Source organism: Bombyx mandarina, chromosome 19 (genome assembly GCF_030267445.1).
Source record: "Bombyx mandarina strain Sakado chromosome 19, ASM3026744v2".
Lineage (NCBI taxonomy): Eukaryota > Metazoa > Arthropoda > Insecta > Lepidoptera > Bombycidae > Bombyx > Bombyx mandarina.
In genome coordinates, this window is record NC_143225.1 from 6854929 (window position 1) to 6877232 (window position 22304).

General features: G+C 37.0%; 1 protein-coding gene across 2 annotated transcripts in view; it reads left to right on the forward strand.

Moving 5' to 3' along the window:
• Positions 1 to 22304, forward strand: part of LOC114242209 (ADAMTS-like protein 4) — a 93797-nt gene that overhangs the window by 66020 nt on the left and 5473 nt on the right. For both annotated transcript variants that reach the window (XM_089735128.1, XM_089735127.1), the window contains exons 8-14: positions 17376 to 17559; positions 18266 to 18426; positions 18919 to 19239; positions 19681 to 19905; positions 20275 to 20523; positions 21337 to 21487; positions 22034 to 22209. In XM_089735128.1, coding sequence (XP_089591254.1) covers positions 17376 to 17559; positions 18266 to 18426; positions 18919 to 19239; positions 19681 to 19905; positions 20275 to 20523; positions 21337 to 21487; positions 22034 to 22209 — 1467 coding nt within the window. The remainder of the gene's footprint in view (positions 1 to 17375; positions 17560 to 18265; positions 18427 to 18918; positions 19240 to 19680; positions 19906 to 20274; positions 20524 to 21336; positions 21488 to 22033; positions 22210 to 22304) is intronic.

Genomic DNA, 22304 nt, shown 5'->3' on the forward strand with positions numbered 1-22304 from the left:
CAAATCAAATCAAAAAAATTTTTTTTTTTATTCATCATAAATGAAAGTACATACTTGTTGAACGCAAAAGAACTACCGAATAGGGTGGAACACTCAGGAATGGTGTAGCCTCCACATTGAAAGAATTTTTCAAATCGGTTCAGTAGTTTCGGAGCCTATCAAATACAAACAAACAAACAAATATTTCCTCTTTATAATATTAGTATAGAAGTATAGATATTGTTTTATTTTTTATTCAATCTTCATTCGCATTCGAAATAAACATTTTGTTCTATGGTTAAAGCAATCGAATTTTATTTTACAAACCTCTTTTCCCTTTTGCTAAACGCTCACGAAGCTTATTACGTACGAACTATTAAATGTAATCTTCTAATTGCGTAGATATTTGATTCGCAAAACGATGGAACGAACGGCTATGCACGTCGTTATTATTCTTGTAAACTCGATGCGATAAAATGGAATGTGCTTCACACATTACACACGGGGGATAAAATTACTAGTTTAACATTATTGATGAAGATTTTTACGTGCAGACTAATACTTGTAGTAAAAGTTGTGGCTTTTAAAAATGTGTTGTTTTCTTTTTTGTTAAAAAAAAAAGTCGTCACTGTAAAATTATAAAATTGTCATATCTTTTTCATATCTCAAGTTGAGTGACCATTCACGGTATGATGTCCACGGAGTCGGTTGACCATTGAACACAAGGAAAGTCGTGGCTATGTTTAATTATCTAGTGCAAAAAAATCCATCTATTTTTACAAGCGTTAGAAATGTGTTCTTCTTAAGATATTCATTGTTTATCCGGATCATTTTTATTAAAGAAATATACGGTAATTTTTCCAAATTTTTTTTTCCAGATCTTTACTCTATGTAGGTCAGTTTGAGACACAAAAATATTAACAGCCGTGTTGAACGATTGACATTTACGGAAAGGTCAGAGTCCGTTGAACAATTCGTTCGCAGGTTTTTTTTCGTTAGACCAAAAATCTAAATCTCATTTAAGGATCAAACTAAAGGGATAGCTTCGTACAGGTGGTAGGATATATTTTAAGTCGACAGAGATACCGTGATTTGTGTTTCTTCGAAAAGGATCGCTGGTTTGAGTATCTGGTTTTGATAAGACTAACAATTTGATTAGTTATGAGCTCATTCGTTTACATTTATCTTCAACGATGATGTTATTAACTCACTCTTGAACCTACAATCTCACAAACAAGATAGAAAGTGACTCACTACGGTAAACTTTTTACGAATTTTCGTTTGCATCGATGAAGTCAGTTTCTTACTCACGGACAGAATTAGTATTTGGTTAAAATGTTTTGTAAGGGAACTGATTTTATTTATGTGATCGATCGTTTCACGGGCAATGTGGATTTGAGACGTGAACACAAAGTTATCGTTTTGAAACACGTGACGTATTAAATTATTGTAGTACACACTATTGTTGTTTGATGCATCGATCGTCGATGGCTTAATGACTTTTACAGAATTTACTCTGTAAGGATCTTATAAATGTAATGAAGTGTTTCAATTGAATTTCACAGACCACCTGGTGTTAAGTGGTTATTGGAGCCCATAGACATCTACAACGTAAATGCGCCACCCACCTTGAGATATAAGTTCTAAGATCTCAGTATAGTTACAACGGCTGCCCCACCATTCAAACCGAAACGCATTACTGCTTTACGGCAGAAATAAGCACGGGTGGTGGTACCTACCCGTGCGGACTCACAAGAGGCCCTACTACCAGTAAAGTTTAGTTGATTTAATAGCACGGAATCTAGCATTTTTATTGTTTAGATGGGTAGAGAAACTCACGATCTACCTGGATCAAGTGGTTACAGAAGCCCATAGATGAAAATGCTACCATCTTGAGACATGAGTTCTAAGTCGCAGTTCTATGGAACATCAGCTGCTGCACTCTTCAAACTGGAGAGTGCTGGAGAGAAACACATTACTGCTTCACGGCAGAAACAGGCAGAGTGATGGAACTTATCCATGCTGGCTCGTATAACGCCCTACCAATGAATGTATATTTATAATCATATAACATCATATGGAAACATCGATTTGGGCTGATACTTTGGAAGGTGGTAAAAGAATTCTAAAGAAAGTAATCAGCTTTTCACGAAATTTATTTATTTCACTAGTCGTTATGATACCATATCGTAATTATGCAAATTTACAAATTTTACGGGTTTATACTATATTTCATATTTTACGAAGCTGTTTCTTCATTGCGTAATTGTTATTGACAGGAGTTAAGTGCTTAAAAAATTAAGAAATAAGGAAGGAATTAAGAGCTATACTGTTCTGCCTAACAGTCTAATTCTTCATCACTTGATTGAACTTAAGCTTAAGAACAGACTTTTTTTTATTGCTTAGATGGGTGGACGAGCTCACAGCCCACCTGGTGTTAAGTGGTTATTGGAGCCCATAGACATCTACAACGTACATGCGCCACCCACCTTGAGATATAAGTTCTAAAATCTCAGTACAGGTACAACGGCTGCTCCACCCTTTAGACCGACACGCATTACTGCTTCACGGCAAAAATAGGCAGGATGGTGGTACCTACCCGCGCGGACTCACAAGAGGTCCTACCACCAGTAGAAGTCTCGTTCTTAACTACTTAATTATGCTGGAATTATAATTTTAACATTATGTAATACCAGAACGGTGCATATTAGCAAAGGCGGCGCCAGTATTTTATACAAAATTAATGTTTAGCAATAATCACAACTGAGCGTGACCGGGAATTAATCTTTATTTATATCTTATAAATTCATGAGATGAAGTAAATTAAATTCAAGTGCTACTCGACACAATTATTACGTGACTTGTAGCAATATTTGGATAGTTACACCCGTAACTTCACGGCTTAACTCTACGCATAGTGAGCAGTTGTTTTATGCAAATACATGCCTGCTTACGTCGTAAGTTTGTTAACATTTACATGTATGGTTAACATAGTATTTGTACTTGAAGATATTTGACAAAATAATGTAATGCGTAACAGATTCTTGTATGTTTGGGCTTGATAAGAATATGAGCCGACCATCCTACTAATCCAGGCCCCCGTTAAAAGGGACTCACCTTATCAATTTCGACGCTCACCTTGAGATTTAAGGTCGAATTTTCAATTGTCGTTTGTTCCATTCTTCCAATCGGAACTCCCAATTATTTTCACGCAAAAATAGATAGGCAGTTTGCCATGCGGACTTCATAATATACCCACTATTTAATCAAAGGTTTTTTATTGTTTTAAATGTTCTTACGGAAACAAATCAAAATAAATAAACGAAACAAACTAAAAATAGGAAATTTAAATACGCTTTCATTATATTCACCTGTTTATAAAATATATAACGAAATCTTGCTCTGTAATGTTTATAGAATTGCAGACACCAGTAAATTCGAAATCTTCACACTATAAAGGACCGATGACAAAACAATAATTTTATCATAATAGTTTCGCCTTTTATTTATTATTAAAGGCTATATTATTATTATTATTATTTTTATTTACCTCATTTTTTAATATGAATTATTAATTACAGATATTTTTTCAATGCGATCGTTAATTATGAATTGATTACGTATTCATTTAATAAGAAGCATTTCCACCGAACCGGTGGTTAAAAAAAAAGAGTTCCGAATTTCTTTCTCATTACGATTCTGTTTATGAACGGCAAGTGATTCTGTTAAAAGCCGCAACTTAAAACAAAGAAAGGTTGTTGATTTCTTTCGAACCTAAACGAAGTAAGTCTACGAAGAGTGTAACTTGTTTTAGTTGCTTTAGTTGTATATATAAATGCTTCAAGCGTCTCTTTGCCGTCCGCGTGCGGTTTGGCTCCTGGCCACGAGCTGTTTTATGAGTACTAATGAATTCATTTCCATACATCACATAGTGCTTTGAAGTAAACTAGTTTCGTTATAGAATACATGAACATCAATAGAGATCTAGTTCACTGTTAGAAAATCGGAAATTAGAGATCGATTTTCGATTAGAACACGCATACGTTCATGCAATCTATACTAATATTATAAAGCTGAAGAGTTTGTTTGTTTGAACGCGCTAATCTCAGGACGTACTGGTCCGATTTGAAAAATTATTTCAGTGTTAGATAGCCCATTTATCGAGAAAGGCTATAGGCTTTATAACATCACGTTAAAACCAATGCAGGCGGAGCACCAATAAAGAAAGCTTCAAAATCGGAGTTGTTATCCCATTTGAGAGCTTGCACTGCGTGCGCTGCGTAATCGGTTAAAGTTTCGCTAAAGTAATGTATGAGAGAATTATTCCCCTATAAAAGATCTAAAAAAAATCCGTGACAGCATATATCTAAATGTTAAGGTTGGCTCATTATAAGGTTTTTTTATGTTAAACAAATTTGTTCTAAAATAAAGCATTATTTGTGAACTATTCCACGCGGACGAAGTCGCGAGCAAAAGCTAGTTACTAATAAATTCGTTTAGATATGTCTAATTGAAATACTATAAAGACTTTTGTATTTCACCAAGATACTTTTTTTAATAGTATTTCATTTACGAATTTTAATTGATAGTTGTAGTTATTTGAAAATTCTGTACGTCATCAAAACAATACAGCTTTGAAATGCAAAATATGCCAGCCTCAGGGTCTATGAATTTAATAGTTTTGATTGTGCTTCAATTTTATGATTGGATGTTTGTCTGAGATTAATCCTCCTTGGGTGTTATGATAAGATTTGACCTGTAACTTGGCTATGTCTTAACGGTCCTCTTTGAGTTTTTAACAGACACAGAGACGAAACGATTTGGAACCGCATTGTCACTTACGATGAAAAATTAGTTCTTTTTGATATACGTAAGCGGTCATCATATTGCTTAGACCCTGAATCGACGCCTAGGCAATGCCTCAAGCGAAAACTTACCCCTAAAAAGTTATGGTCATTGTTCGGTAGTCTAGTCTACAACTCACCAGCATTCGCTCACTGAGTTTCTCGCCGGATTTTCTCAGTGGGTCGCGATTCCGATCCTGTGGTGGATTCTACGAAGCATTGCTATTGCTAGGGCCAGTGCTGGCAAAACCTCCGGTTTGAGCCCCGAGAGCTCACCCACACGCTAGGGCGACGCTGATATAGCCTGAGTAGACATTTAAAAATATGATATTAATGAGTCTACCGTAAAGTAAAGTAGCATGGTCAATATATCATAGACAAAGACTTGCAGTGCTGACTTCTGATCATTTACAGAAAACAGAGCCGATTTCATCGAAAATTATTTGGTCAATATTAATTTCGAATTCAATTCTCTAAGATCAAAGTCTTGCACTTGGCAACCATTCCTTATTGACAATTAAATGAACATTACTGAGAGCATGCAGTAGTCGGTGTAGTTAAACATTAGTTTGGCTTGTATCAACCTTTGAATGTCCATTGAAATGTTTTCGACTTTTACTGTTACACCAATCAGAAAATAACGTTACACAAAGATTGTAGGTATACGTTTTGAACACAGGGGAAGATTGAAAAATAATCTTCAATTGTTTCCAACGTTTTAGTGACCTGTTCTTTCTGTACTATTATCCAAAATACAGTAATATAAATTCATAAACTTACTTTTTATTTGATTGCCAATTTTATTCTAATAGATATTTATTTGTACATAAAATGAATCTAAATAAGATATCAGTAATTATACTCGATTTACGATCGGGCGAACAATTCATCAGCTATTTAATAATAATTAAAAAAAATCACAAAAGTAATCATTCTCGACGCAATTACTACTGAGTCTAAGTACTAAGTGTGGAATATTCGTTGAACGTTGATTGTTCAGCATCATTAAGATAATGTATTACTTTGAACATTTGTACTTAATTAACGCCGCTTCGCAGCCCTCCCGTATGTAATGTAATACGTAATGTTTGTATTAATGGTCCAAAGCTTTTATCTTGCGTCGTTCTGAATAACAGTGACACGTTCAATTAAGTAACACAATAATACACCACAAAAACATATTTTCTGTGTTTGCTACTTATCAAGTACAATACTTGTTTACTGTAAGTTCTTATGATTTGGAAGATTCACTTAATGTTAGTACAGATTATGGTAGTATAGATTATGGTAGATATTATTTCATACTAGGCTAGGAGTATGCATGGATTTAACCTGACTATTTCTGCTGTGAATCAGAAATGTTTTTCGGTTTGAAGATTGGGGCGACCGTTTTAATGTAAAAACTGAGACTTAGAACGCATTTCTCAAGGGCAGTAGCGTTATTTACGTTGTCGATGTCCATTGGCTCTCCTGTGAGCACTTAGGGCCAGGCTCTTCCCCCATCTAAGCAATAAAAAACTGTAAGGCTAACTGTTTTGCGGTACCTACCCGTGCGGACTCTACGCCTTACCGCCAATATACATACGCCAATATACTTAAGCAAATAGTTTGGTTTTTAATGTATGTGTGTTTAAAATATTATGTGAATGTTTTTCAAATGAATAAACAGAATTATCGTAACAAAAAACTTGTAAAATTTTTTTTTTCAAGTCTCTCCACTAGCGTTATTATATATCAGGTTCCAGTAAAGATTTCAAGGTTTTGAATGCTGTACGATAATTAAAGATCACATATATCTGCAAATGACGTGTTCATTGATGACCCCTAAAACGTATAAGTAGGCGCCAAAAAGATCGATACGAGCTTACAACAAATCGAAATACACGGTTAAATTTTATTGACGCGATATGTAACAAATAGAATAACTTCAAAAAAATTTTTTTTTTTTTTTCAAATTAATTTGATTCTGCTAAGGTCATACCGCTACGTTTACAGAAGTGAAATCTAAAGGTTAATCTATAAAATCGAAACGACAGCTCTGAGGATGGCGTCCGCATCCGTTCTACTTTATATCGTCTTGTTTTTCGTAAGTATACAAACTTAACCTAATTACGTTTTACAGACTAAAATGACAATACAAACATCCCTATCTATAACTTCAAACATAATTTATGGTAACGCAACTTGTTTGCGTTCTGAGATTGAATTTTGCGATTAGATGGAGATTATCAAAATGTATCAGTATATAATAGTGTATTTATTATCTAAAAAAATACCACTGGAACTATGTTCTCTATAAGTGTGGGACACTTATACAGAATATAGAAAAGGAGTGCAGAATGCTAATATTTTTGTTTAATTATGCATAAAATATATGTACATTAAATCAATAAAAAAAAACATTACACATACTACAATGTATTTGACACAACACCTACATATAAATATAATACTCTTTATTTATTGTCAATTGTCAAACTTTTGTTATTGTTTAAAGTTTGTGTGCAAATTAAGAATAGGTTAATATTGTTTGCCTTTAATATTATTTATCTATAGTGTATTTTTGGCAAAATCTGTGATTCTATTATAGAAGTATAATAATGTTTGACAGTAGAACCACAATAATGTATAAACAAAAAAATTGAATTAATTAAAGTCGAATTTTGACTACTGCAGGTCCACTAGTATCTATTAAACTGGCAATTGTCAAAAGAGTTTCCAAAGAAATCAGTTTTAATTGATACATACAAAAGCATTAATACCAATTAAGGTTTTGTAAATAAATAGCAATTTAATAAGGACCGGTTTGAACGTTAAATTGTCGAGTAAAAAACCAGGTGAAGTTTTCAACGTTGGGCGACATTTGTTTAAACACACCCACGCGTTTTTGGGGTGATGTATAGTGTTCGAGCATGCGAGTAGGCGTAATTAATTAACCGTAAGTGTCAAATGAATTATTTTAAAACCTTTTACACCGTTTTATGAATGACTCCGGAATAATTTTAAAGCGTTAGCGCGAACGCACGCGCAACTAAGTAAGTAGTAAATTTAATCCAAATGTTTTTGTTCATGAATAAATTTAGAAATATTAATTGGTTATGTTACCCGTTGCTTCGAAATTGCGTCCGCCCTAGAATGCAATATGGTGTTGGCGGAAGGTAATTTGGAATTTGGAGAAAGCACGTAATAGTTATGTTTGTCTTCCTAGCTTAGTTTTTATGATTAGATATGTCTTAACCTTCTTTAGCAAGTTTAAAACCACGCTTTTTCATTATGAAAGAAAGCGAATTGTTTAGATTTTATGTCATTATAAAAAATAGTTCTCTTGGGGCAAAACATGTAATATTGTCCACAAAAAAGAATTAAACAACCTCACTTCTGATACTTTTCATAGACATGAAAAATATTCGTAGTTATTTTTAGCCAACAAACTAAAACGGTGTCAATATATACGTAAATAAATTTTCTTGTACCAAATGTTAATGAAGGTCTCTTTTCATATGAATACAAGAAGAGGCAGAGCTTCGGCGATTAACAAATGACAGATAATGAAATAATATAAGTCACTTATTATTAAAATTATATAATTATTAATATAAGCCACATATTATTTTTCTACAATTTTCAAATTCCTCTTGCACTTCACCCTATATGACGTTCTACATTTGATATTTTGCATTAAGAACTGTGTACAAAGTGAAACCAGTATGAATTGAAAATCTATAAAAATCGGATTTAACATATTCAAAACCTTTTGAGAAAAAAGTTCTCAATTTTTAATTTGATGATTTTTTATTTATTTATGATTGAAAGTTTACTGGTGGCCCGAAGGCCTTTCCAGTTTCACCAGGACAAGTGGGCGAGCAAAGGCTCAGCCAAGAGGGGTGGGATTTGCTAACAACTGCCCGAGCGCCTCCGAAGGAGACCTAACAACTCAAGAGCAATTGTTTCGCGAATGAATCTACTACCGGATCGGAATCGCGACCCGCTGAGAAGATCCGGCGAGAAACTCAGCGGGCTGATGCATGGGTTAGGTTGCACGTCGACCTCTTTGTCGAGTTCGACGAGTACGGTTACCGGGGTCCCTAAGCCTGTCCCTAGTATTAGAGCTGAAGGCATCTAATGCAAAGGTTATTGGATCTGATGGATCCGTAAGGACGTGTCTAGGGCGTCGACGGTGACTGGCTCCTGCATGATCAGGATTCGGGGAGTAGTCAGCGGCGGCAACGATAAGGCGATTATCATGACGCATAGCCTTATCGAAGTATCGTTCCGACGCTGACTTCATGTATTTCCGAATTGATTCGAGGCCCAGGTCGTCGTGTAGGTCAACGTTCCTCACGAACCACGGAGCCCCGACAGCTAACCTGCAAAAGCGGGATTGTAGGGATTGGAGGGTGTCTATGTGTGTGCGGGCCGCGTGAGCGAACACCACACTCGCGTAAGTCATGACGGGCCTTATGCAAGTTTTGTAAAGTGTCACCTTGTTCCGAAGGGACATTTTACTCCGCTTACAGATCATGGGGTAGAGTCTACCGAGAATAAACGCGGCACGGTCACGGACTGATTTTATATGCGGGCGGAATGTCATCGATGCATCCAGGGTAACGCCCAGGTACTTGACCTTCCTGGCCCAGGGTATGGGTTGTCTAAAGAGAGTAATCGGGGGTGTGAGATTCCTCCTCCTAATCCGGGAGGAAATCCGTGTGGAGCTTCCCCTCTGAAATAACACCGCAGTACTTTTCGCTGGGTTGATGTCTATGCGCCATTTTCGGAACCACTGTCCTAGGGCTAGGGCTGCGCTCTGAAGCTTCTTCGCGATTAGGGACTTATTTCTACTAGAATAGTAAACAGTCGTGTCGTCGGCGAATAAAGCTAAATGGGTCGGCGGCGACCGGGGAATATCGTTGACGAATAACGAATGACGAAGCTAAATAGGAGGGGTGAGAGGACAGAGCCTTGCGGGACTCCAGCTGTGAGAGGTCGTGGGGAGGAGCGGGTTCCCTCGACTCGATATCGAAAAGAGCGGTTCGACAAGAAGTCCCGTATGATGAGCACGAGACTATCCGGCACGCCCATGTTGAATAGTTTGAAAATCAAACCATTGTGCCAGACTTTGTCGAACGCTTTTGCGACGTCGAAGAAGAGAGCTCCCGTGTATAACGGTTTTGGTCGATTAAGCCCCACAAGAATGTGCTCCGTGAGGCGGTGCACCTGTTGAACGCATGAGTGATTTGTACGGAATCCGAATTGTTCATCGATGAGAATGCCCTTGGATGAGACGAAGTCTCTGAGGCGTTTGTAGAGCAGACGCTCATACAGTTTGCCTAGAGACATGAGGAGGCTAATCGGGCGGTAGCTCGTCGGATGATTTTTTGGTTTACCGGGTTTATGTATGCCGATAACGTCTGCTTCTTTCCACACCGCGGGAAAGATACAGTTCGCCATAGCGGCATTGAAAATAGATGCCAACATCACGATGAGTTGGACGGGTAGAAGTTTAATAACGCGGTTAGATATACCGTCGGAACCGGGAGCCTTGCGAGGACGTAGGTCTTTGATCAAGTCTTTAACTTCTATCGGGGTGACGGGTGGTAACGCATCCGATGGTGGCAAGGAGGCTCTGCGTTCTACCTCACTGTCTACTAATTCTACATGAACAGGGTCCACGGATTGAGTGCTGGGCGTGCACTGGGTTTGCAATGTATCGGCCAGCAGCTCTGCTTTTTCGTCATCATCGAACGCCGCGAGTCGGCCTGAGGGGCCTACGAGAGGGGGCATAGTTACTACCGTATCCGATTTGAGAGTACGAGCTAAGCGGTAGTAAGACCTTTGGGAGGGCGCGAGTCCTTCTAAGAAATCAGACCATCTGGCATCTCGGACTTCGGCGATGCGAGACTTTACGTCGCGTTGTAGGGCACGCATTCGAATACGATTTTCCGCGGTAGGATACCTGTCGTAGGCGCGTATCGAGGCGTTCTTAGCTCTAAGGAGTTCCCTAATATCGTCGGACAATTTGAAGCGGTGAAGGAAGTCCTCCGCTACAACTTGTTTCGATGACCTATCTAATGTCGAGGTGATGTGTGACGTTAAGATGTCTATGGCTTCAGCGGTATCCTGAGGAGACGGGATAGAGTCCGGGTTAAACGGGAGTGATGGTGGATCAGATTCAGCCAGGCTGATGCCCAGCGTGTGCCAATCCACCACAGTCCTCGTGACGAGAACGGTAATTTGATGATAATTGTATAATGGTCTAGAAATGACAAACATTATATAGGTAGTTTTTAGAGCGTCAATGAATAATTTAAAATAAGTACGTATGCAAAACATTTAAAATTAAATTTAGTGAAAATCGATGCCTCCAATGAACACTACGCTAACTCCAAATTCGTAGATTTACAGGAGGAGCGTTTAAACCAAAAAAAGTTGATAAAATCTTTATTATTGCAGATATATTTATGTTTTTTTTTGTGTAACTAGCTGATTTATTCTTGCTTCTAACCCCATCAATTATTATTAATTGTAATACATACTTTTAACATAGTGAAGCGATTTGTGTGAAAACGAAAATTTCAAAATTTTGAGTTAGAGTAGTGTTCATTGGAGGCATCGAAATGTACTTACGTGTTACTAACCCGAGAATCTAGGCACTGCATAAATTAAATATTACTTGTGGCTACATACATAATATTTTAAATTCGAAATACGAGTTTTTTTATGGTAGGCAGCGGCTTGGCTCTGCCCCTGGCATTGCTGACGTCCATGAGCGACGATGACCACTTACCATCAGGTGGGCCGTATGCTTCGTATGCCTACAAAGGCAATAGAAAAATAAACATAAGAATCTAGTTTGCACAATTTGCACCGAATTGCACAGTACCTACTTCCATCCATTGTTATGTATGAATATATTTCTAAATAAATGCGGTTCAATAGAAACTAGTAGGTAGCTCTCAGTACCGACTAATCCTAATTAATTGGATATTAGTCTTCATATTCAATTATCGTTTGATTTATCGTCAGGCATTAAGTGTGTATTGATTTATGTTTATTGTAATCTGTTTATAAATTGCATGAAATCGATTTTTAATATATATTAAAGTTACCTTTGGGCACGGCCTATTGGATGTGTCAATTTGTCATCTTAAAGAATAATGTCGTAAGATATTTTGAAATAAATAATTCATTATTATGTAGCTTAAGAACTAATTTCAAGTTCATTAATGCACGCTTTTCAAGTTTTGAAATCATCTTACTGAGACTACCGTTATCTTATACCTTTAAACGAGCAATTCTTGTATATATATATAATCTGAATCTCGGAAACGGCTCCAACGATTTTCATAAAATTTAGTATACAGGGAATTTCGGGGGCGATAAATCGAGCTACTTTATTCGTGGATTTCAATAACCAACTCTTCCCGACATCTATTGGCGAATAATAATACTATTTTTCTTAATTGAGGGCAACTAACCGCTTTAAAGACACAACAAGATGGCGTTATAAAAAAAAAATCGATCAAAGCTCGGTCAACGGCACAAACATCAAAAATTTTTTTGCAAAGTTCATTTTCAACCTCACAAACCCAAATGTCTGAATTTATTCTCCATGCTTTATAAAACAGCTCGTTTTCTCGCGGAACGAAGTCGTAAATTCAATCTTAGTACATTAACATACGTGTAAAGACATTAATGGTTAATAAAAACAAGATCAAGGCTCTCAACTGGTATCCTTGAGTGAGATCTCAACAAATGCACGTATTGTCAGCTTATCTGAGACAAAGACTTACAAGCAATAAAAGTCATTGTTATTTCACTTTTAATGTAAAGTGCACTGAAATTATCACACATGATTTCAATATTTATGTTTGAATCGTTTTAAATGTAAACGATTTATTTGGTTAACGCTATGTGTGGTATTTTTTATTGTCTTTTAAGACTAGGGAACGTAAAATTGTTATGGATATATATGAATAATGTTTCGGTAAGTTGACGTAAACTTTCAACCTCAAGTGAGGGTAGTCGTGTAACTTTTCACATCAACTCTTCTTGTAAAATACGGTGTTCCGACTTTTCAGTGTCATTTTTTTCGTACTGTTACAAGTGTGAAAGCCGAAGTCTTTTAAAAAAAAATGGATTCATTTAACACTACAAAATATTTATAAAGATTAACTAATTATAATAAAAGAATTTAGAGATAGTGAAGAAAATTGGTAAACGACCCACTTCAATGAATATCTGACCCGAACTGAGACTGGTATGTTCTTATGAAATCATTGTAAGAGGGTTTATGATGAGTAAGGTTTTTGGTAAGCTTTTGTCTATACAGGCTAAGGATATAACAGTACCCTTATTGTTTTACTACAATACTAATATAATACTAATATACTTATATTTAAATCAGCCATCAGCTTTTTGATGTATTTACTTCGATTAATTCAATAAATGTCTTCTAATTATATACTTATATTAATTCAGGAGTAGCATATGAAATGCGATTTTCAACTTTATTTAAAGGGTGGTCAGCGTGTGCATAATATTATATTCTAAGCCGTGTCAAGCTAGATTTCTAAGCAGCCATTAGGAAACACAGACAAATACTTCGCGGCAGGTAACTATGGATATGATTCTTATTATGCATCTACGTGTTAAATAGCCGTATCTAACACGAAGATGCATATACGAAAATCGGTACCTACTGTTTAAGTGTGAATATGCATAATTCTCTACAAAGCAATCAAAACTGAAATACTAATAATGTTAGGGTGCGGATAGGCATAACAATTTGACTAATTTTATTTAATAGAACGTCTCAAGGTAGAGTTTATGGATTTCAATCCGTTAACAATTGGGCTGCGATGTTATCTGACTGTATACCTCACAAATTGTGTTTAGGTGGAAGAATTCGCTAACTAAATTAAGGAAGAATCATCGAAAATGTGATTAATTTCCTATTTTTTTTTTTTTTCATTGCTTACTTGTGAAGACGAGCTCACATCCCACCTGGTGCTAAGTGGTTACTGGAGCCCATAGACATCTACAACGTAAAAGCGCCACAAACCACCCTTCAAACCATATCATATCCTTTAGGCCACGACGACTTCAAGACAGATTAAAGACATATTAAAAATCCTGCTTAAGATCTAATCGACAAATTTATTTCAAAAGTCCTTTTATCTAAAACAGAAAGCATTCTAACAGAAAATTGACTAATGTGGTTAATTTTATCTTTTATTTAGCACATACAATCTTCGAACAAAACGTCTCTTTGGAATGCAGAAAGACATTAGCATAATGAAGTTTTCAATCCGAATATATGTATATTGATATCACACGATTTAAATAATAGCAAACAAGGACAATGTTTCTTAAATTATACCTTCATATGATAAAATGCAAATGTAATGGTTTTTTTTCGCATTTGAGATAACGCTGGCGTCGTGGGATACTTAAAGCCGTCTAGTTTCACTGTGTGTGTGTGTGTGTTTTGTTTCAATTCGTTGAAGTCAAATTAATTTGCAACTGCTTAGTGTGAAACGTTAAGTAACGGAAGCCATGAAATCTTATTTTTCTTGCCATTAACTCATATTATGTAGCATTGGCACAGCGTGTCGTCCTGTATCTTACTATCCTGCGTAGCGATTTGGCATAAGTTTTACGACCCGCCGGCCTGCCTTGGATCAACCCTCTTTGAGAATAACTAAAAGTCATAAAGGGTGAAGTATTAATTAATTATTTATTACAAACTCAACAGCACTGAGAACATAAGAGATCTAAAATTGAATACCTCAGTACTTAAGACTATGGTATAACGGTAATTTGTATTTATATGCATGTCAATAAAGACATCTAAAAGTTTTTTTATTATAGCGAATTTAAAGTACATATTAACAACAAATAATAAACAAGAGAATCTTTGCGAGTTCATTCAAATGGGTGGTAAAAATCTTGATTCTTTCGTGCAAGCTGTTGACGGCTTATCCGGTCATAAAGATGCATGAAACTGGTAGTGATGTGAGTGGCCTAATGAACATGACGATGGGTGTACTCGTATCGAGTTATGCAACCATCCCGGGACTTAAATGCTTTTATATATATGTATATTCTTTAGTAAATACGTAGTTAACCCGTATTCACGAACGTACTATCTTAACCGCGTTAAAAACCTAACCTAAAAATTACAACGTAATTACTGGTAGCTGATATTTAGAGGCTACAATGGTAGTTTCAACCTTTCTACTTTTGCCGCAAATTAATCATGCATACCTTTGAACTATTTTAGTATATAAATGAGACTACATATCTCAAGGCGTAGTAATGAAAACGACAAAACCCGCTTTCAAGTGTAAGCTTAAGTGTAAATAATACTAGATTATTTTTTTAATCTATGGTCTGTGGGTATAATATTTTAGCTCATGTCGTTAGGCCTGCATTCTATTCTTGATTAAATATAACATAACAAGACTTTATAAAGCGATAATTTTTAATAAGGGCAGATAATGAAAAACGTAAGAGACTTAGGAAAAATAGTGTTGTCACAAATAGCTTTTTTTTCATACCTAAGCTGATGGTCTAGAGAGACCTTAACTGGTAGGTGAACTCATGGGGATCAAAACTGACGATGCTGCTAATACGAACCCTAGCAAGAGCCGTGCTTCCCAGAATCTACCACTGGAACGGAAACGCGACCCACTCAGAAAATCTGGCGAAAATCTCAGTGGGTTGTGTCTGTGTGTGTGAGTTAATTTACCGCCGAGCCCTTCGTCGCATGGGGTCGACGAAAACGATGACCGGTGCTTGGGGTGCCAAAAAGCACCGTTAGTGGATCGGGACGATCAGAAATGACGTGTTTTGGGCGACATCGACTGTTTACCATTTCGTCCGCAGGATCGACTATGTAGTTCCCGGCGGCCACGATGAGAGGATTCTCATGTCGTGCCGATTTATCGAAGTGAATCACAAATAGCGACTGGTGCACAGTAGATTGCCGATTGGAATAGGAAAACAAAGTGATTGATTTTAACAGTATATATGAGTATAGGGGGCTTTTATGATGCAGTATATTTCTGCTACCATGTATATAGGTTTTTTTAGTTGATGGAGTTGGCGAGTGGTGTACTTCGTTTGAGAAGCATCATAGGGAACGGGGACTCTACACAACCTCTCAAGATCGGCCGCATTTATATCGAGGTGTCTTTAAGCTCTTTATGCTTTTATCACCTAAGAAACATAAATGTACCTTTGTTGTTTTTATCTTTATCGGTTTTTGTTGGCAGCAAACACCCTATCTTCTTTATTTATAAGTGAACATCACTTACAAGATAAACACGCATTGAGACTAGCACGCCTTTCTCTCAATTTGATATTCCAATTGTCTCATTCCAACTCAATCAGCGTCGTAAATCGCCTTCACTTTGTTACCCTAGACTGGCCGAGATAATGCGGTATCTTGGACAATATGCTGTGGAAACAACCTATTGTGTGTAGAGAGCATTGTTGTTTGACATTGGGTGCAACGCAATTAATGCTCGTCAATGCAATGGGATGTGCATCGCGCCGACATTTATCTTTGTTTGAGAATAATCTGAAAGTTTATTGATGTTATTGACGGCTGACATAACCTTTAAGGTCAACGCTACCAATATTTACTGCCATTTTGTTGTTGCATCGGCAGCATAGAAAGTGGCTTGTATCTATTTGATATTTATATTTGGAATGCCAGTTTTACCTTAAACGGAAGAGTGTTTTTTATCGCTTAGATGGATGAATGAGCTAATCAATAACGCGGTCCTAAGGCTACAAGAGCCCATGGACCTCACTATGTAAATACGGCGGCCCACCTCCAGACATGAGTCTCGTCTCAATTTCATCGAATTCTCAATTGTAAAGTGCAATGGTTGTCCACCACTCAAACCAGAAAGTATTGCTGCTTCACGTCAGCAATAGGCACGGTGGTGCTACCTACTCGTATGGACTCACAAGCCCCTACTATCAGTTATTAGACTTTATAAATTTTATACATTATTAATCTACGTTGACAATTAATCAAGTTACTCACGTAAAATTATAATATTAACAAAATTATAGTTAATAATCTTGTTTTAAAATTTAATTCTATTGAAAATTTCATGTTCTCAACTGTTTAAGCTTTCGCAATTTTCTTAATTAAAAATACTATCTGAAAGGTTCTTAGCACAATTTCACCCATGATGGTGGCGCTCTTCCACTGAGTTTCTTTCTCGCTGGATCTTCTCAGTGGCTCGCGATTCCGATCCGATGGTAGATTCTGCTAAGCACTGCTCTTGCTGGGGCTAGTGTTAGAAAATTCTCTCAGGTTAAGCCCGTGAGCTCACCTACCCATCAGAGCGTAGATGGAATAACCTCATACCAGCGAATAAGTAGGGGAAAAAAGTGGCTCTCTCAACGGAAATTTTGGCCTAGTTTCCATCTAGGACTTACTGTCTGTGAAGGCATTTGTCAAACACTTGTGCATAAAGCTATAAGGAAAAACCCAAATGCATGAATATTAATTTCAACCAATTATTTTCTCAGGTAATCGGACGGGAGTCTGTATTAGCAGGCAGCAATTCTCGGGAGCTGAGATGTGGAAGAAGGCTCGTTTCAGGATTGTTCTCGAAGCCTCGACTGCCACTGGGCTACACTTTTGTAGCGACCGTCCCAAGGGGAGCGTGCCGGATTAATGTGACAGAATTAGCTTCAAGCGAAAATTATATCGGTAAGTTAAGTAACAAAAATTGATTTACATGTTACTGACTTTAATGGTTTTAGGGTATGATAAAAAACCCTGCTGGACTTGTTGTTTTAGACAGAGAGGGAGTAAAGGTGCTCATAGCTTGATCTTGGTCTTGGAGTATTTACCATCTAATGTCATATAGTGGTCTATAATCATCCGTATAAAATTATATCTGTGTTTTAGTTAGACAATATATTCTAATAAATTCTTATCTAAATGATTTATCATAGATACTCTTTTCTTTAGTCAAAAGCATTTTCATTAAATGTTCAAGTATCAAAATTTAGAAGACGCTCTATAAAATTCGAATCCATAACTAATAATCATATTGTCATCCTATCAGTAATCAGTTCAATGGTACACAATGAGTTTAACAGTCCATTGATGAAAGCAAATGGCCCACAAATATGAGGTTGGCCACTTATCAATCAGCTGTGTACTAGTACTGTAAATCACTCGCGATTCACCACAACAGAAACGCCCACTTTGTTCGGCGATGACGAATACAGTATTGACCTTGACTATTATGCGTTAGGCTGAATCAATTTGGACTGACAGGTGTACGAGTATACACGCCGTCGAATTACGTAATAAATAAGCAAAATGCATTTGTTACGAAAACAAAAAAATGAAATAGAATACATTTATATTAAAAGTGTTTAGTCTGATGAATAATTTTTATTTTCAGCCCTGAGGCTGTCGAATAGCTCGTATATATTAAATGGAGAGTTTGCCGTGAGTGCTCCAGGAATGTATGAGGCGGCTGGAGCCAGATTTCTTTATACCCGTACTGCTGGACTGGACAATGTGCATGCAAATGGACCCATATATCATCCTATTGATATTATGGTCAGTAAATTTATGTATATTTAGCTCTAGAAGACAGAACAGCTTACGGATCATCTAACTAATGAATAATTACCGTTGCTCATGGATACTGGATTTATTTGCATAATTACTGGTGGTAGGACCCTTTGTGAGTTCGCGCGGGTGGGTACCACCACCGTGCCTATTTCTGCCGTGAAGCAGTAATGCGTTTCGGTTTGAAGGGTGGGGCAGCCGTTGTAATTATACTTGAGACCTTAGAACTTATATCTCAAGATGGGTGGCGCATTTACGCTGTGGATGTCTATGGGCTCCAATAACCATTTAACACCAGGTGGGCTGTGAACTCGCCAACCATCTAAGCAATAAAAAAAATGGTAATGCTGGGGGCATAGTGAAAGAAGAATAAGTCATAGCTGTCAGGAAACATAGAAGATAGTTCACTCAAGTGTCGAATGTCATAAAGTTATTTAGTAATCTTTGGTATACCATTATAAATATCAATTTCTTTTTCAGATTCTTTATACTCAACCAAAGCCGAACATTAAATATGAATACTTTACGGACTCTCCGATTGATGAAGGTGATGAAGCTAGGCCAGAAATACCAGATGTCGTACCAGCTATTATTACTAAACATACAAGGAGACATCACAGTTTTGATGCTTATCCCAGGGCAACAGGGAATATACCGAGACATTTAGATCATCCGAGCACTTCCAATGAACAGACGAGTGTTGAAACTGGCCTCGAGGCAAATGTAATTGGCAACAGAAAATTCATGTGGAGAATTTTGTCATTCACCCAATGCACAAGAAGCTGTGGTGGCGGAATTCAGGTAATTGATGTCAAATGAAAATAAACACTCAATGCATACATATTCAAACTATATTGTACAATTAGCGACCTGCCTTCGCTTCGCTTCGGAAACATTAAATTTTATTATTGATAGTTGAGTCCCTCGATGTTACCCGCGGTTATTGTCGTACCGCGGGTGACGCCGCGGGGCGAAGCTAGTCTAAAAAAAGTAGTCTAAGTTACTTCTTATATTATCAGCTACCTATCAGTGAAAGTCCCGTCAAAATCAGTCCAGCCGTTCCAGAGATTAGCCGGAACAAACAGACAGACAGACAAAAATTGTAAAAAATGTTATTTTGGTGTATGTACCGTATATATATTCATATGCATGTAGTAAAAAGCGGTTATTTCAATATCACAAACAGACACTCCAATTTTATTTATAATATGTATAGATTAATAATTTACTTTATTTTTCTAGTTAGGAAAATATAGGTGTGTAGAATCAACAAGCTCTGGAGATCGAGAGGTATCATCGGTCCATTGTACTGGTTCACCTCCAGTCGGTCGGAGACGACGATGTGGTAACGTGCCCTGTCCACCAAGATGGAGGGCAGCCTCCTGGTCTCCTTGTCCCCGATGTGGACCTGCCACTCGAACAAGGATAGTAGGATGTGTACAGGATCACTCTAAAGGAATTACCAAGGTTAATAACTTATATCAAATGTTCATTAGAGACCATTTTTAGATCAACAGAAATATATTCTTTCATATAGAACTGGCCGTGATAAATGATTTATTCTCACAGAACGGCCATCTAGTGTAGTGGTAAGTGACATGGTCACTACACAAGGGGGTCGCGGGTTCGAATCGCGCCAAGCGAAGATATTTGTATGATAAATATAAAATGTATTTTCCAGGGTAATGAATGTTTATTACATATATTTATGTGTATAATAAAAGTCTTACATTTATTTCCGTTATCTGGTACTTGCCATACAAGTTCTTTACGAACTTAGCAACGGGACCAGTTAACATGGCGTGATTGTTAGTGTAATTTATTTATTATTTATAGATAAGTGACCACAAATGTCCACCTCCAAAGCCACCCACAACAGAAATGTGTAACATCCCAAGCTGCGATGACCTAAGTTTGGGCCCGGTTAGACGTATTGAATCAAAGAGAACTCGAAACAAGGAACTCACCGACACATTCCGCGAAGGCCCCGTCTATACCGTATCCATCAATACTACTGAATCCGAAATCGGCCCAGAATATAGTTTTAATGCGGCAGCTGGCTGGCTTTACACCGAATGGTCGGAGGTAGGTCACATTAATGCTTTTGTCGGTATACATCACGTTTATGGCATTTCGTAATAATTGACGAAACTGTTACACAAAAACCACCTATGATTTATTGAAAATGACGAAAATGAAAATAAGTATATTGTTATTTTAAGGTCTCCTTGCGAAATTGTAGCTATCAGTGATGTTTGAGATTTTATTGTTTGTGTGTTTTATTACACTGAAACTGGATTAATGTAGGTGAATAATCTAATGGTTAAATAATATATGTGGGTTTGTTTGTTTCTTTCTTTCGTTATGTACCATGAGTATGGTTCATAAGACAGGTGGCGGTATTTGTGTTGCCTAAAAAAGCTGACTCTAAATAAGAGATAGAGATATAATTAATCTGTTCCGAAATCAACTGATTTGATTTCAGCTTAGAGAGAAGCATTACATTGAATTATAATGTTTAGCTTCAAGTTCGCCGTATACTAATCGCTTTGCAGGAAAAAAGTAGGTTTTCCCATTTCCATCTCGATCTGATCTTAAATCCCAAAAATATATTATTAACCCATTCAAAGTTTCCTTGATATTTAATTATATTCTTAAGTTCTTCATTATGTTTATTTGATTTAAAAAAACTTATCGCCCAATTACCATAATGATCTATTGTATCTACACACTCGCCAAATTATTAATTTTTTATCTTCATGTTTATAATTAAATTTTAGATTTTCGAAATGTTTTATTTTTGTAATTTGTAATTTCTGATTAAAATTATAGGTTATTTTCACATTGCTAGAGCATCAAAATTTTTTCATTGGATTAAAATATTTTTCTTTCTCGTAGTGTATCGGGTGGTGTGTCGGTGGTGGCGTGCAAACAAGAGGTGTGCGTTGTACTGATCCTTCAGGATGTGCTCCAAGAAAAGAACCTCAAACAAGCAGAAGCTGCTCGCCTGCCCTGTCATGCGAGTCTTCAGAAGGGCAATGGTTTACTGGTGAGAAGTAATATTGTGTGTTTTATTTTATTTTAATAGCAATGTTTTTTTAAATTTAGAATTATTAAGACATAATGTTTTGAATATGTTGTTTTTTTTTTGTTGCTTAGATGGGTGGACGAGCTCACAGCCCACCTGGTATTAAGTGGTTACTGGAGCCCATAAACATCTGTAAATGCGCCATCCATCTTGAGATATAAGTTCTAAGGTCTCAGTATAGTTACAACGGCTGCCCCACCCTTGAAACCGAAACGCATTACTGTTTCAAGGCAGAAATAGGCGGGGTGGTACCTATCCGTGCGGACTCACAAAAAGTCCTACCACCAGTAAATTGTTTGTCTCAATAGCAAATTCAAAACTAAATATGATTTAGGAGTATAACTATGCATGTGGACTTGTTAGTTTGACATTGTAACTATTATAGTTTACTACTCAAATTTTTGTGTATTATGAAATAAATAGTTACACTTCTATCGCATAGCGGATATTGGTTTAACAGCGACGGTACCTTGTTCATTACTTAAAATTCCCTTCGGTCTTTCCAAGGTGACTGGTCGCGTTGCACTTCAAAGTGCAAAGGAAGACAGATTCGCGGAGTTCTGTGCATCGGTGGCACCGGTAGGCATCTTCGTGATTCGGCATGCAAGGACCCTAAGCCTGATCACGTAAGGGAATGCGGCGCCGACTGCCCTCCCACTTGGTACTTCAGCGATTGGGGCAAGGTTAGTCTGAAATACTTGGGTTAGTTATTACCCATTTTACAATTTCCGACGCTTTGAGTACCGCGGATATTGTTTACAGAATACGACGATTTACT